At 41.6% G+C, this 15,077-nt stretch overlaps 1 protein-coding gene across 1 annotated transcript in view; it reads right to left on the reverse strand.

Annotated features, from left to right (window-relative positions):
- CACNA1S (calcium voltage-gated channel subunit alpha1 S) overlaps positions 1-15,077 on the reverse strand; it is a 104,209-nt gene that overhangs the window by 71,141 nt on the left and 17,991 nt on the right. The window contains exons 3-8 of the mRNA XM_044674579.1: positions 10,133-10,272; positions 8,211-8,353; positions 7,810-7,962; positions 6,157-6,362; positions 3,834-3,937; positions 347-492 (exon numbers count right to left, since the gene is read on the reverse strand). Coding sequence (XP_044530514.1) covers positions 347-492; positions 3,834-3,937; positions 6,157-6,362; positions 7,810-7,962; positions 8,211-8,353; positions 10,133-10,272 — 892 coding nt within the window. The remainder of the gene's footprint in view (positions 1-346; positions 493-3,833; positions 3,938-6,156; positions 6,363-7,809; positions 7,963-8,210; positions 8,354-10,132; positions 10,273-15,077) is intronic.

Genomic DNA, 15,077 nt, shown 5'->3' on the forward strand with positions numbered 1-15,077 from the left:
GAGACAGAGAGACAGAGAGAAAAGGAGAGGGAGAGAGACAGAGAGAGTGACAGAGAGAGAAAGGGAGAGGGAGACAGAAAGACAGAGAGACAGAGAGACAGAGAGAGAGACAGAGAAAGACAGAGAGAGATGCAGCATCCTAAATGCCATAGATTTGGCTTAAAACCCAGGTTTCACTGGGATGGACTCAGTCCATTCATTACTCAGTAGTTCAGGCTCTGACAATAAGCTTCCCTGATGAAGTAACATACAGTCTTGGAGGGGACCCCACTCCACCCAGTCTCTCTATTGCTGTAGAGGGGACCCAACAAAGTGGGATGTTTCTGTGAAGTCACTGGATACAAACTTTCTCTTATGTCATCAATATCCATGACTTCTCCTTGGGTGATCCAATTCATATAACCCTTCAAGTCTTCCTCAAGTTGTTGCTTTTCCCGAAGCTTCTGAAAGGTCCCCCGAGACTTAGCCTTTTCTCGTTCTTTGGTGAATTCACTGAAAGGAGGAAAAGATAGCGTTAGCCGAGTACTGAACCTCTTTATCTTCCTGCAGGGGTATTCAACCTTTCACCTAGTTGCTGCCTAAAGACACTGGAGGCAGGAGGCAGTGACTTGAACTCTTTCATATAGAACTCGGTCAACAAATGATTCAAGGTTCATGTTTTTCACATTTTATCAGAATGATTCTAAAGATCTTCCATTTATAAAGCAGCTTTTAAAAAGGGGCGATTGGATCTATTAACACTTAAAAAAGACCTCTGCCACTGGCCACTGAAAAGGAGAAAAGAATATTAGGAAAAATCACAGAATGTTAAAACTGGGAAGGACCAATAGGATCATCTAACTCAATTCTTTCCTTTTTCAGGTGAGGAGGTGAAATAATTTGTTCAGAGTCACATAGCTTATAAATGGAAGAGGCAGGATTTGAATCTGGATCTTTTGTCTCTAAACCAGCAATTTGGTAATGCTGTTCTCTTAACAGAACATTTAGAAAGTGGGCAAGACACTGCCTCTCTTATTGTTTACTCCTAGAGGTGCTGGAGTCAGCTTTAACAATCTCTAAAAAAATAATTAAATTAATTAAATAAAAAATAATTAAATTAAATTTTAAAAAATGTTAAATTTTCAGCATCAGCATTTACACTTCTGAAATGAACAGAAGTCAACACTTGATTTTTTTAATTTTGTTGATTGTCTAGACAAGAAAACAATGGAGAAAATGCTAATAATGCAGATTAAAATTAAATATATGTTATAAATTAATTTTTTTTGGAGAGCTGGTTGTTCAGCATTTATCATGACACACCAGGCTACCACCCTCATTTATTGGGTCATTTGAAGAAGTCAGGCCTGGGAAAAAGAAGGTAGAAAAAGCAGACTTTGCTCCCAAAGGGGATATAGAGATTATAAAAAGGCAAGTTTATGCATTTGTAACTACATTATCAAAGTTTTATGGCTTCTTTATATCATTTCATTTCCCTTTTGTTCATGAAGTTAATCCTAGCTTGTCTTAGATATAACGAAAAAAGAGTTTTTGCTGTCCCTTAAGCAAGGAGGGCATTTGATTATTTCAGAGCAAACAGAAAGATATTAGGGACAGTTAATGCTGCCACCACTTTCCATGTTCTAGAATTATAGGTTGAATAGGCTATAATTGTTAGTTGGTTCAGTGGTCACTGTCCTTTGTACTGGAAGAGAACCAAAATTACACCACTGGGTGATATCTTTTGACTCAAGCACAAATTGGATTGAAGTGAGGTAGAGGCGTACAAAGTCATCAGCCCCACTCTCCAGAGCCATCCTGGTCCAGTGACTAGACAAAAGACAAGACAACTGGTGATGGCCCAGGATGCTTTGGAGGACCTGGCCATCAGATCTTGGTTATTATCAAGGGGAGCATGATATCCTACTTCTAGCTTCTTGGGAGTTTCCTTGTATTTTCCTTATTTACTTCCTCTTACAGTTTTTGAGAAAAGCAGATATGCTTTCTTTCTGTTTTTTTTTTAATATTTCTTTATTTTTTCAGTTACATGTAGAAACAAGTTTTGACCATTGTTTTCTGACATTTTAGGATTCATATTTTCTTTCTTTTTCCCCCAGGATGCAAATGATTGGATATAAGTTATACCTGTGGTTTCATTTAATTTAGTATCATATTGCTTTTATCATATAGAAGACACATATCATGCATACAATAAAAAAACTTGTGAAGGAAATAATGTTTTTTTTTTATCTGCAGACTCCAATAGCTCCTAAAGAAAATATACATTCAAGGAGTCTTCATAGAAGGAAGCTATTTGATTAAAATACTGTCATGTGGGCATCCAGATGGTTAATGATTCATTCAGCTGAAGAGGTGGCTTGCCCCTGCCCTGACGAATATACATGAGGAAATCTTTAATATATCTTACCTTTCTTTCCTTACTACCCTAAAGCTTTGGGCCATTAAAAAAAATAAAAATTAAAAAAAAAACCTTTAAAAAGCTTATACAAGAGCTGGGGGCCTGGAAGAAACTAGACTGATTCTTTAAAAAAAAAATCAGGTGAACAAGGAGAAATGAGAGTGGTTTTTGAATCTGTGAGTAACAGGGCTTTTGGTAAAACTTTCAGGAGATGTGAGTTCTTGTCTCGTTTTTTGCCTGTAACTAACTGTGTGGTCGAGTTGCATTTGTAGGGGCATTAAACGACATAATCTCTAAATTCCTTTACAACTTCAAAATCCTGTGATTCTGGGTCACTTAGAGCAAATGTCTCCAAAGGTTCATGCTACAGAGCTGGAGAAGGAAATACTGTTCTCTGCTGGTAATAGTTCCTGTCTGCAAATCTACCTACCTACCTTGGGGAGTCAAACATTGTCTAGTGGCCTCGAAAATCTCTACATCTAGGTCTTAGGGTGGGGCTTTGGAGACAATATTGGAGAAAGAGAGAGGGAACTCTGATGGTTACTGCCTCCGGGATGGGGTAGGAATTCAACAAAATAATTTACAAGTTCTTTTTCTTTTAAACTCTTACCTTCTCTCTTAGAATCAATACTATATATTGGTTCCAAGGCAGAAGAACAGTAAGGGCTAGGTAGTGGGAGTGGTGGTGAAGTGACTTGCCCAGGTTTACACAGCTAGGAAGTGTCTGAGACCAGATTTGAACCCAGAATCTCCTGTCTGTGGTCTGGCTCTTAATCCACTGAGTCATCTAGCTACCCCCTCTAAGTTCGTTTTTAAGAGAAAAAGTCCTGAGGTTCCCTCCATATTCATGACCTCTTCTCTGCCTGTTCTCTCTGGGGACACCAGCTTACACTTGAATCTGCCCCTCCATGTCAGAGGGAGTGCCCAAGAAGGAAACCAGAGGGGAAATCTTTAGAGTGGGATGAGAGGAAATGAGGCAGGTGATCAAGGTAGGTCAGAGAGTAGGGTCCTCACTTAGATCATCAGCCAAAACCTGGGGGAAGCAGTTCTCATGACAGCTGGAATATCCCACAAGCAGAAGGTAAAGCTTCTCTCCTGGATTATGGGTTTATTGTGGCCAGTTTCTACACTGGACCATTTAGAAAAGGGTTATATTGTTTGTCATCCTCAGAATATCCCAGGGCAGAGGAAAGTGCTAGAGAAAGAAAGGGCTTGTAGCAAGGAAGAGGGAGAAATGACAAAAGTCGATTAAACTTTCTAGCTATATAATAACCCTTCCTCTGGTATCCTTGTCAGTGACCCCTGGGGGGGGGAGTGGGCTGGAACAAGATGAACAAGTTAAGAAAGACCTAAACCACCAGAGAAATCCTGTGATAAGTCACATCTCCTTATGGCTCCCCTACTCTTCAGTACTCCTACCCCTCCATGTACTTACCCACTCAGGACACCAAGAACTAGGTTGAGGATGAAGAAGGATCCCAGGAGAATGAGGCTGACAAAATAGATCCAGGGCCACTCGTTCCCAATGGCGTCATTGACCTGAGGATCAGCAAAGACTGTGAGTCTGGAATCACTAAAAAGAGTCTTCAGGGATTCTTAAACTTAAAAAAAAATTATGGTTCCTTTTGGCAGTCTGGTGAAGCCTACGGACCCCTTCTCAGAATGTCGTTTTTAAGTAACCCAAGGAAATACTAAATTTCAGGGAGAGGTTAGTGAAAATAAAGATGGATTTTTCCTCATCCAAATTCATGGGGAATCCATAAAATCTATTCATATATTCCTTGGGGTCTATTAAGAACCACTGATCTAGGTGCCTTGGTAAGGCAGTCGATGTAGTGGAAAGAATGAGTTGGAAGAGGCCTGGATGCAAATCTTTCCTCTGAGATTTAATGCTATTCTGTCATGGGCAAGTCACTTAATAATAACAATAACTAGCATTTATTATCTCATTATATCCTCACAATAACCTTGGGAGGTAGGTGCTACTATTATCTTCATTTTAATAAATGAAGAAACCGGAGCTGACACAAGTCAAGTAATTTACTTAGAGTCACCCTTACTACATGTCTAAGTTGGGATTTGAATTTGGGTCATCCTAACTCTAGACCCAGCATGCTATTCACTATATCACCTACCTGTTTCTCTAGAGCTAACTCTTTAGCTGGATCTGTTTCCTCATCTGCCAAATGGGACTAATAATATCTTTAAACTCTATCTTACAGAATTGTCACGAAACTCAGATAACGTATATAAAACTCTTTTCAAACCTGAAAGCAATCTATATATACATTCCTATTATTTATTACTTATAAGGAAACTGAGGCATGGAGAGGGCAAATGAAATTTACACAATAAGCAGCAGGGGCAAAAATGAAACTCAAGTCTTTTTATACTAAATCCAGGGCTCCATTCCATTCCAGTATACTTGAGTTCAAATCTGACTTCAGTTACTTACTAGCTGTGTGATCCTGGGCAAGTCATTTAATCTCTGTTTGTCTTAATCAGTGGAGAAGGAAATGGCAAACAATTCCATGATCTTTACCAAGAAAACTTCACAGACAGTATGGTCACAAGATCATAAAAAGTTGGACACCACTGGACAACAACAACAACAAGGCTGATCTCTCCTTGCTTTCTCAGTCACTCAGGGCCCTCTTGTACCCATTCCAGAGATTTTTCTCCCAAAGGAGAAGAGAGTGGACCATGATCCACTGGTTGAGGTAGGAAATCCTTTTAGATGTGGGGAGGAAGTATTTCTATGCTAGGACCATAGAAATAAAAAAGTTGAAAGGGCTGTTTCTTCTTACATAAAATAAATAGTTTGAATGTTATATTTAGGTCCTTTCCCAACTGCTCCAACAGCTAATGCTTCTATCACAATCTTAAGGCCATTTTTGTCCATGCCTCCGTTTCTATGCAAGATTAAATCCATTCTATCCCTGGCCAAGAACATCTTATTTGCTTCTTCCTGACATTCTTCTACTGGCTACTCCATCACTGGTTCCTTCTCATCTAGGGTCTTTGGAAATAGAAGAGATGCTTAGTTTAGTACAGCAAATCCTAGCCTTGGAGACCAGAGATCTGGATAGTAGACCTAGTCTGCCACCAACTGGCATGGGACCTTGGGCAAACCAGACTCTCTGAACCATAGTTTTTTTATTTGTCAAATGGGGATGAAGACATCTTCCCTCCTTACTCTACAGTTACTGGGAGGAAAAAATGAGGTAAGAGACATGAAAGTATATTCCTCAAGTGTTAAACGCCATCCAAATGTAGGGTATTATTATTTGTTCTGGCTTGTGGTCCTGTCTGGAACCTGGGAGATGGACACAGTTACCTCCATATTACCATTCCTGTCTCCAAGAATCGTAGGATTCCAGAGTTGGAGGGATGACTCACTTCCAACCTAACCTAAGGAACAATTAGTGGCCAAGAATAGAATCTTGGTGCTCTATGATTCCAGTCTGTCTTCCATCTTGCATGCTGAGAAGGTTTAGTGTTCCATCATTATTCTCTGTTCTCTCCAGGACTGAACTTTCCCAGGAGACAGGGGAGAAGGTCCTCCAGTTATCATAGGAGAAACCTACACTTTGCAATTTTCCAAAGGAGAAGGAAACAACAATGACCGAAACATCTGGACAGCTGCTTCCTGAGAGCCTGTTCTGGGCAGGGCATCCCGCCTTGGTTCCCTTGCTTCTTTCCTCTTGTGGCGGGATGGGGTTGGGGTAGAGATCATAAAGGCAGAACCTCAGACCTACCCAGTAGAGAACATCGGTCCAGCCCTCCATGGTGATGCACTGGTACACGGTGAGCATGGCAAAGCCAAAGTTGTCAAATTTGGTGATGCCATTATTGGGACCTGGCCAGCCACCTCGGCATTCACTGCCATTGATGGTACATGGACGTCCGGAGCCTGTCCTGGCACAAGGGGATGGCTTCTCCATCTCTACTGTGGCCACAATGTCTAGGGTTGGGGGAGGAAGGAGGCACAAGCATCAGTCCTGAATCTAAGATCAATGATAAAATAACCAAATTTTCAGTCTTCCCTTCCATATAGGAGCTATGTAGGCTACATGGATGCTTATGGAGGGATGAAAAAGATATGTGGAATGTTTGCTTTGTTCTTACTCTACCTCTTTCCATTGCCATTGGTGATTTTTCCATATGAGCCCCAGGAATAATTAACAATCACCAAGCTGAGCACATGATTTTTAACCGTTGGTAAAAGTGCTGGCGAGTCAGTGTGGTAAAGTGGGAAAAGGACTGGAACTCCAGGACCCAGACGTGAGTCCCACTCAGCATCTTTTCATCATGTAACTATGGGCAAGATCACCTGACTTCTTTGTTTTCTCTTCTGTCAAATGGGAATCAGAATATTTTCCTGCTCTGCCTCACATGGTTGTTGAAAGAAAAGTGCTGTGAACAGTGCACAAGGCCATCTCTCTACTCGAAGTGTCATTATTATTTGGATCTCTGTGAGGTTGGTTGGGCAGTAGGTGTAAGCATATTGTGGAAAAGAGGATGAGGAAGGAAGAATGTTTTGGAAATCTAGAGATATAGCTGAATGCACTGCAAGACTCTTGTGCCATTAGAAATGGTGAAAGGAATAATTTCAGAGAAGTCTGGGAATATTTATGTGAACTGATGCAGAATGCAGTGAGCAGAACCAAGAGAAAAATTTAGACCATGACAACAATATCATTAAGGAAAGTGTGTTTGGAAGACTTAAGAACTCTAATCAATGCAATGATTGATCATGATTTTGAGAACAGAGCATGCTATCTACCTCCTGACAGACAGATGATTGGACTCATGATACCGAATGAGACATATGTTTTGGATATGGCCACTGTGGGAATTAGGTTCTCTTGACTGTGCATATTTGCTGCAAGGGTTTCATTTTTCTTTCTCTCTTTTCTCATAGGCATGCAGAAGAGGTGGAGGGAGATAAAAATACATGCTTATTAATTAACAAAAATTTAAACAATCTGGGGTCAAAAGGGAGCAACTAGGAGGCTCAGTAGATAGAGAGCCAGGCCTGGAGACAGGAGGTCTTGGGTTCAAATCTGGCCTCAGATACTTCCTAGTTGGTTGACCCTGTGCAAGTCACTTAACCATCATTGCTTAGTTCTTACCACTCTTCTGCCTTGGAATCAGCACACAGTATTGATTCTAAGACAGAAGGTAAGAGTTAAAAATTAAGAAATCTAGAGCAATTCACACAAGACTTGTCCACAGTATATTGGTCTTGGGCTTTAGAATCAGCCCTCCCTCATACTCTCTTTCCCCTTCCTTAAAGAGAATCCAAGCCAAGGCCAACCAATGGGTTTGGGAGGAAATGGCCTAGCCTGCCCATTGCCCGAGTCAGCCCCGGAATCTCTCTTGCCTCTTTCTCCCCTCGTGGGGCCTACCTGTCCCAATGAAGTAGCAGGTCTTGTGCATTTTTCCCTTGAAGAGTTCCAGTCCAATGATGGCATAGATGATGACCATGAAGAGAACCAGAAGGGCAATGTGGAACAGAGGGATCATGGCCTTGATGATGGAATTGAGAACAACCTGCAGACCTGTGGTCAGAGGGAGCCTGTTACCTTTCTCCTCACTTGCCCCCAACCCCAAGTTCTCCCCTTCTTGTCCATAAATTCTTTTTCCAAGGAAAGGAAGAACAAGCCTGAAACCAGACTGCCTTCCCCTTCCCAGCCACCCCAGGGACCAAAGACCCCTAAACTTCTGTCAGCAGGGACAGAAGATCCAAAACTGAAGAAAAGATGGGGCCAAGGGAAAAACAGATTCTACAGAAGGCACTGCCACCCACTTGGAACCCCTGACACCAGCCGGAGGGGTCTGAGGACACGGAAGGCTCTCAGGGCTTTGACATCCAAACCAGCTCCTTTGCTGCTCATTGGGGTCGAATTGCTTTGGATCAAGTTGATCTCTTCCAGAATCACAGTGGAAACCCTAGAGAGGAGGGGAGGGAAAGAAGGAGAACCCAGCAGGTCAGAAACCCCCTCTGCCTCAGGTAGGAAAGCTTCTGGTCCTGGTTTCTGAGGGAGTCCTTCCATGGGTTTGACCATGTTAGGAATAAGTTAGGCTCCCACAACCATGCCCCTGGCTCAAAGGTATTACTGAGCAGACAGCCTAAAGCCAAAGCCCATTTCTGTACCTTTGCTGCCCTGACTTGGAGTTCACTTTCTTTTCTCTCTACCTATATCAGTTTTGTCCATCCTTCAAAACCCAACTCAAGTCCCATCTCCTCCACGAAGCCTTCATTGACAGCTCCAGTCTTCAGCGGTCTCTCTCCCTTTTCTGAACTCCTCTAGAGCTTAATGTCTCCACCATGAAAATAGTCATTCAATTGCCCATAGCTGGGTAGAATTCTTTAAGTATTCATGTCCATTTGCCTTGCCTCCCCAACTAAACTGTAAGTTCCTTTAGGGCAGGGGCTAAAGCATATGCTTTCCTTGCATTCCCTAGTAGCATTTAGCATGGTGGTAGACACGTAGGAGGTACTTAGAAAATATTTGCTGGGCACAGCTAGATGGCTCAGTGGATAGAAACCCAGGCCTGGAGATGGGAAGTATCTTGAGTTCAAATCTGACCTCAGACACGTTCTGGCTGTGTGACCCTGGGCAAGTCACTTAACTCCCATTGCCTAGCCATTACCACTCTTATGCCTTGGCACCAATACTTAGCATTGATTCTAAGACAGAAGGTAAGGGTTATTAAAAAAAATACTTGCTGTATTGAACTTAATGACATAAACTCAGCAGTTGGAGCACTATTCCATATGTCCAATCTCATTCATATTGAAATACCTATGAATCAAAATCGCTTTGTATTTATTTTTTGTTTACAAAGTGATTTTTATCTTAATATGAATGAATCAATTCTGGATGGATGTCAGCTATGGAATGATGCTCTGACTTTGGAGCTTATATAATTTAATTTACTCACATTTAAATATCTATAAACAGAAATAGATTTTTAAATTTAATTATTTTCAATGAAATTTTTTTTCTTTCCCTCCCATCCTACTTATGATGAAAAAGAGAAAAATAAAAGCCTTGTAACAAACATGCATAGTCAGGCAAATCAGATTTCAAGCCTGGCCACATCCAAAAAGTCCATGTCTCCTTCTGTACACTGACTCTGTCACTTCTCTGTTAGGATAGGATGTAAGTCCTTTAAGGGCAGGATCTATTTTATTTATTTATATTATATCTTTGTGTTTTTATTTCCCTAAAATTCCCACAGTGCTTGACACCTCATTTTTGTTCATCCTTCTTTGTTCTTTTTAAACCTAAAGGTTCAAAGAGTTTAAAAGGTTAAACTAGCTAACTTGGTCCTTTACTTTTTTATATATATATATATATATATTTTTAAACCCTTAACTTCTGTGTATTAGTTCCTTGGTGGAAGAGTGGTAAGGGTAGGCAATGGGGTTCAAGTGACTTGCCGAGGGTCACACAGCTGGGAAGTGTCTGAGGCCAGATTTGAACCTAGAACCTCCCGTCTCTAGGCCTGGCTCTCAATCCACTGAGCTACCCAGCTGCCCCCGGTCCTTTACTTTTGAAGAGGACCAATGATAACCACAGGTTAAGATGTCTTGGCTTGTACATGAATTGGATTTAAGTGAGTCAGAGTACCTTACCACAGTATTCTTCCTTGGCAAAGTTGGTAGGAACATCCCAACCCCAACTCCCTCCAATCCTGGAATGTTTGGGGGCCACCCCTTACCCAAGGAAGACAATGATGAAATCTAGCACGTTCCAGCCACTCCGCAGATAGGCATCTTGATGGAAAAGGAAGCCATAAGCAATGATCTTCATGGCAGCTTCAATTGAAAAGACGATGAGGAAGAAATACTCCAATTTCTCCTGCGGGAATGTTGGAGAATGGGAGAGAGGTTAGCTCTCAGCAAGATTTCCTAGGTGGTTTCTGTCGCCTCTTAGATACGATTTTTCTTGTTAGCACTTGAAAGCCTGAAGAAATTCCTTTTACAAAGATCTGGGATTCAGGATGTTTTTAATTTCAACAGGGACACCCCTTCCTACTTACTATAGTAAAACAGCTATGGCCACCTGCTTAAAGAACACAAAGTTTTATTGTAAGTGTGGAGGACTTATGGGAGTTCACACTATATGAGTGAGGCACACAGTCTCATGTTTCTCATTTTGGCTCAATTTGGTTTATAGCAGTGCTCAGAGATCCTCTAGTCTCTCCAGCCACCCGTTTTTTACAGATTTTACAAACTCAGGTCCAGAGAAGTTAAGTGACTTTCCTACAATCACATAGGTAATAAGTGGTTTCTAAACCCAGGATCTCTGATTCCGAATCCAGCACTGTTTCCATTATACCATACTGCCTCTTCCTTCTCTTGGTTAGCTGACTCCTGGAAGTTCAATCATTTGTTGTCTTTCCTTAAATTTTTACTACTCTCTCCCCATTCAGATTTATTTGTAATCATTTACCTATGTACTTGGGGGCAGCTAGGTGGTGCAGTGGATAGAGTTCTGTGCCTGGCATCAGGAAGGCTCATCATATTCCTAAGTTCAAATCTGACCCCAGGTACTTATTTACTAACTATGTGACCCTGGGCAAGGGTTGTCCCTGTATGCCTCAGTTTTCTCATCTGTAAATGAGCTGGAGAAGGAAATGGCAAACCACTCCAATAACTCTGCAAAGAAAACCTCAAACTGGATTGTGGAGAGTCAGATGCAACTGAAAATGACTGAGCAACAATAACTTGTTTGTTTGTTTATCTTCTCCCCATCCCCATTAGAATTAAGCTCCCTAAGGACAAGGATTTTCATGTTTATCTTTGCATCTATAAGACCTAACCCACTGCTTGCACATTTTGGGGAGAGGTCTGTGATTTCATGGGTGTAACAAGGAAATGTCTTCTGTGTAGATTGGCCCATGCTTTGCAAATTCTAGTCTTGAAGAGTTGTCTGGGACATTGCAAGATTATATTACTTGGGTCACATATCCAGCATGTGTCAGAGGGGGGACGTGAGCCTAGGTCTTCCTATCTCCAAGGCAAACTCTGTTCACTATTGTGTTTCTCTGCCTTGTACATCCTAGGACCATGTTGGCAAACCTATGGCATGTGTACCAGAGCTTGCCAGAGAGGGCTGCTCTCTTCCCCTTCTCCATGCACACCCAAGGACATTTTTCCTATCACCTGCCCCTCTGTCCAGCAGCTCAATGGGAGTGCTTCTTTCTTTCCATGTCTGGGGTAAGGTGGGGTGGCTTACATATGTTGCAGGAGTTGTAGTTTGAGCACTCAGGCTCTAAAGGGTTCACCATCACTATCCTAAGAGCTTAAAAAATGCTCACTGAGTGAATTCTTGAAAAATTCTTATTCCCCACTCCAAAGTCAAATCTATTTCCCTTGGTCCCTAATGTCACTGAGAAAGCAAATCTCTCTCTGGAATGGAAATTATCCTTTGGTTAAACCATTCTCTACAAAGCCACCTAAATTTGGCTGGGCAACATCTTTGGTCTCTGCTCATAAAATTTCCCTGAAAAATAATTGTTGTTGTTATTGTTTATTCAGTCATTCACTCATATCTAATTTTTGTGGCCCCAAATTTTCTTGGCAAAGATACTGGAGTGGTTTGGCATTTCCTTCTCCAGCTCATTTTATAGATGAAGAAATGGAGGCAAACAGGGTGAAGTGACTTGCCCAGGGCCACACAGCTAGTAAGGATCTGAGGCCAGATTTAAATTTAGTCAAAAACAGCTAACTTCAGGCCTGGAACAATATCCATAGCTACCTAGTGAATACTAATAGTCATACTTTATGTGGTGCTTTAAATGGGCAAAATGCATTGCATATGTTATCTCACTTGAGATTCCCAACAACTCTAATCATTATGTTTATTATTATCCCCATTTCACAGAGGAGAAAACAGACTTGAAGGTGACTGAGGTCATATATCTCAGAGACAGAATTTAAACTTGGATCTATCTGACTCAAGATCCAGCACTCAATCTACTAGGACACACGGAACTTATTATTTTTCTGGTTCAGGTCCTGAAGTCACCTTCATCTCTTATGTTGCCATAAATCTTCTCTAAAGCCCTAAATACTTCCAGAATTCTAACCCCACTTATCACCATAATGGAGCGTCCCACAACCTTCCATTGTTGGATATCACACCCCTTTCAGCAGTCATCTCTCTGGTCCTCTTCCTTTTTTTTTGTCTTATCAGAGAGAAACGTTAGCATTAACTTTAACATCCATACATCAATATGGCTATAGTGATACTGTTATCATATTCACATTTTCAGAGGTTTTGGTTTTTCCGTTTAATTTGGTGTTGATATGATATAGTGGGAGCAGATATCACCAAGAGTCTGGTCCAGGGAATCTCCAACTGTCTTCATCAGTCTTCTGAGCTACCTAGCTGCCCCTCCAGTGTCTTTTTCAAGAAAACCTCAAATAGGGACATGACTGAGAAATAACTGAATAACAACAAGTACATGTTGTAGGCAATGGGCTAAATGCCTTACAGTTATGATCTCATTTGATCTTCACAATAACCCTGTGAAGAGACTGATAACACTGTGGTACGATCAACATAACAGACTTCTCCAGTAGCAGCAATGCAAGGATCCAGATCAAGGCTGAGGGACTCATGAGAAAGGAAGAACTGTGGGAGGAGAATCACAGAGGAGAAACAACTACTTGAACACATGAGCTGATGGGGATATTATTGGGGATGAAGACACTAAACGATAACTCTAGTCCAACTATTTGTATGAAATTAATCAATGATACATGTAAAACCCAGTGGAAGTGTGCATTGGCTAAGGGGGTTTGTGGGCGGTTGGGGGAGAGGGAAAGAACATGAAACATGTAACTAGGGGAAAATACTCAAAATCAAAATCTAAATAAATAAATAAATGAAATAAACAACAACAAAAAAACAACCCTGTGAAATAATAGCTAACGTTTATATAGCACTTACTATGTGCCAGGCACTTGGCTAAGTGCTTTATAAATATTATCTTTTTTGATCCCCACAACAACCTTGGGAAGTGGGTGCCATTATTATTCCCATTTTACAGATAAGGAAACTGAGGCAAATAGCAATTAAGTGATTTGTACTGGGTCCCACAGCTAGCTGAAGTGTCTAAGCTGGGTCGGAGCTCCCGACTTCAGGCTGGGTGCTCCTTCCACAGTGCCGCCCGTGTCTCCCTCCCTTCCGGAAAATCGTAAGACAAAATTGAAATGCAAACTCATTGACAGCCTTATTGCCTTTGGCATCTTACCGAGGTTGCAGTGAAAGTGCCCGCTAACAGGAAAGGTGATTTTTATCTGAAGGGAGTCACTAGGAGCTTGTTAATGGCCAATTACGAATCTTTTCTGCTAGGGAACGGGACAGTGTGGGCTCAAATGAGGAGGGAGAACTATGAATGCGGATGACGGTGAAAGTGGGTGTGGGGCGCCCGCTTGTAGTCGGTTTGAATTCTTTTTAGGGTAAGTTCATAGGAGGCAGGAATTCCTAAGGGGTACGGAGGAAGAGAGCGTAAAAGAATTGGGTCAGCGTCCGAAGAATGGCATTCTTCGCCAGAAAAAGAACCCACGGAGTCTGAATGCAGACCGAGACGTACTATATAGCGCTTTATTTCCTCCCTTTCCTTTCGTTTGCTCGGGATCTCTTTCACGAAAAGACGAATATGGAAAGCTGTTTTACACTATAGCTCGTGTAAAATCCGTGTCAGATTGCTTGCTGTCACTGGGAGACGGGACGAGAGGGTGAGAATTTAGCTCAAACTGTAAAAAAAATGAAGGTTAAATTTTTTTATGTAATTGAAGAAAAAATATTAAAAAAAAATCTGTGAATAAAGGAAATTGAGGCAAAAAAAAAAAAGAATTGAGTCAGCATCACAAACTTTATGCCTTAGCTTAGGGGGGAAGGAGGAGGAGGAGGAGGGAGAGCAGGGACCAAAATAGATGCTGGGCTTTCCACAGTCTGCAGAAGAGGCTGTTAGCCATCTATCAACCAGTCTCACCTCCTACATCTGCTGCTGCCCATCTCTTAGATGCCCCTCCTGGCAGCTGGCCTGAGGCTCAGGTTGACAGTTTCAAGGACTTGTGGGTGGCCAGATGGGGTAAGTCAGCTGTCTCAGCTGCTGGGCCCCCACAGGCACCAGCTCCCTCCTCCAATGAGCTCCCTTCCACAAAATCCTGCTGTTGGTAGAATTGCAAAATATTAGAACTGGAATTGTGTGTTGTCTCTCCGTATGCATGCATGTGTGTCTGAATACAGCAATGGTACTTTTCTAGGTGTAGGCATTTTATCTGTCAGTGTCAGCAGGAGACAATATGGGTATATGGAATGAAGGTGTAGATTTCTTGAATGTGTCTGTGGTGGTGTATTTGTGGGTGTTAATCTGAGTCAGTGCATTGCTTTCACACTGAGAAACACATACATACACTCATCCAGACTTAGAGAATAACTCCCTCTCTAATCAACCTATATATTGACTCAGACAATTAAATAACATCTATAACAAACACCAAAAGCAATGTAAAGTGCTTCCTAAATCTTAAAAGTGCTTTGTGAATCTATTTTCTTTCTTCCTTCCTTCCTTCCTTCCTTCCTTCCTTCCTTCCTTCCTTCCTTCCTTCCTTCCTTCCTTCCTTCCTTCCTTCCTTTCTTCCTTCCTT

This window comes from Gracilinanus agilis, chromosome 4 (genome assembly GCF_016433145.1).
Source record: "Gracilinanus agilis isolate LMUSP501 chromosome 4, AgileGrace, whole genome shotgun sequence".
NCBI classification, from domain to species: domain Eukaryota; kingdom Metazoa; phylum Chordata; class Mammalia; order Didelphimorphia; family Didelphidae; genus Gracilinanus; species Gracilinanus agilis.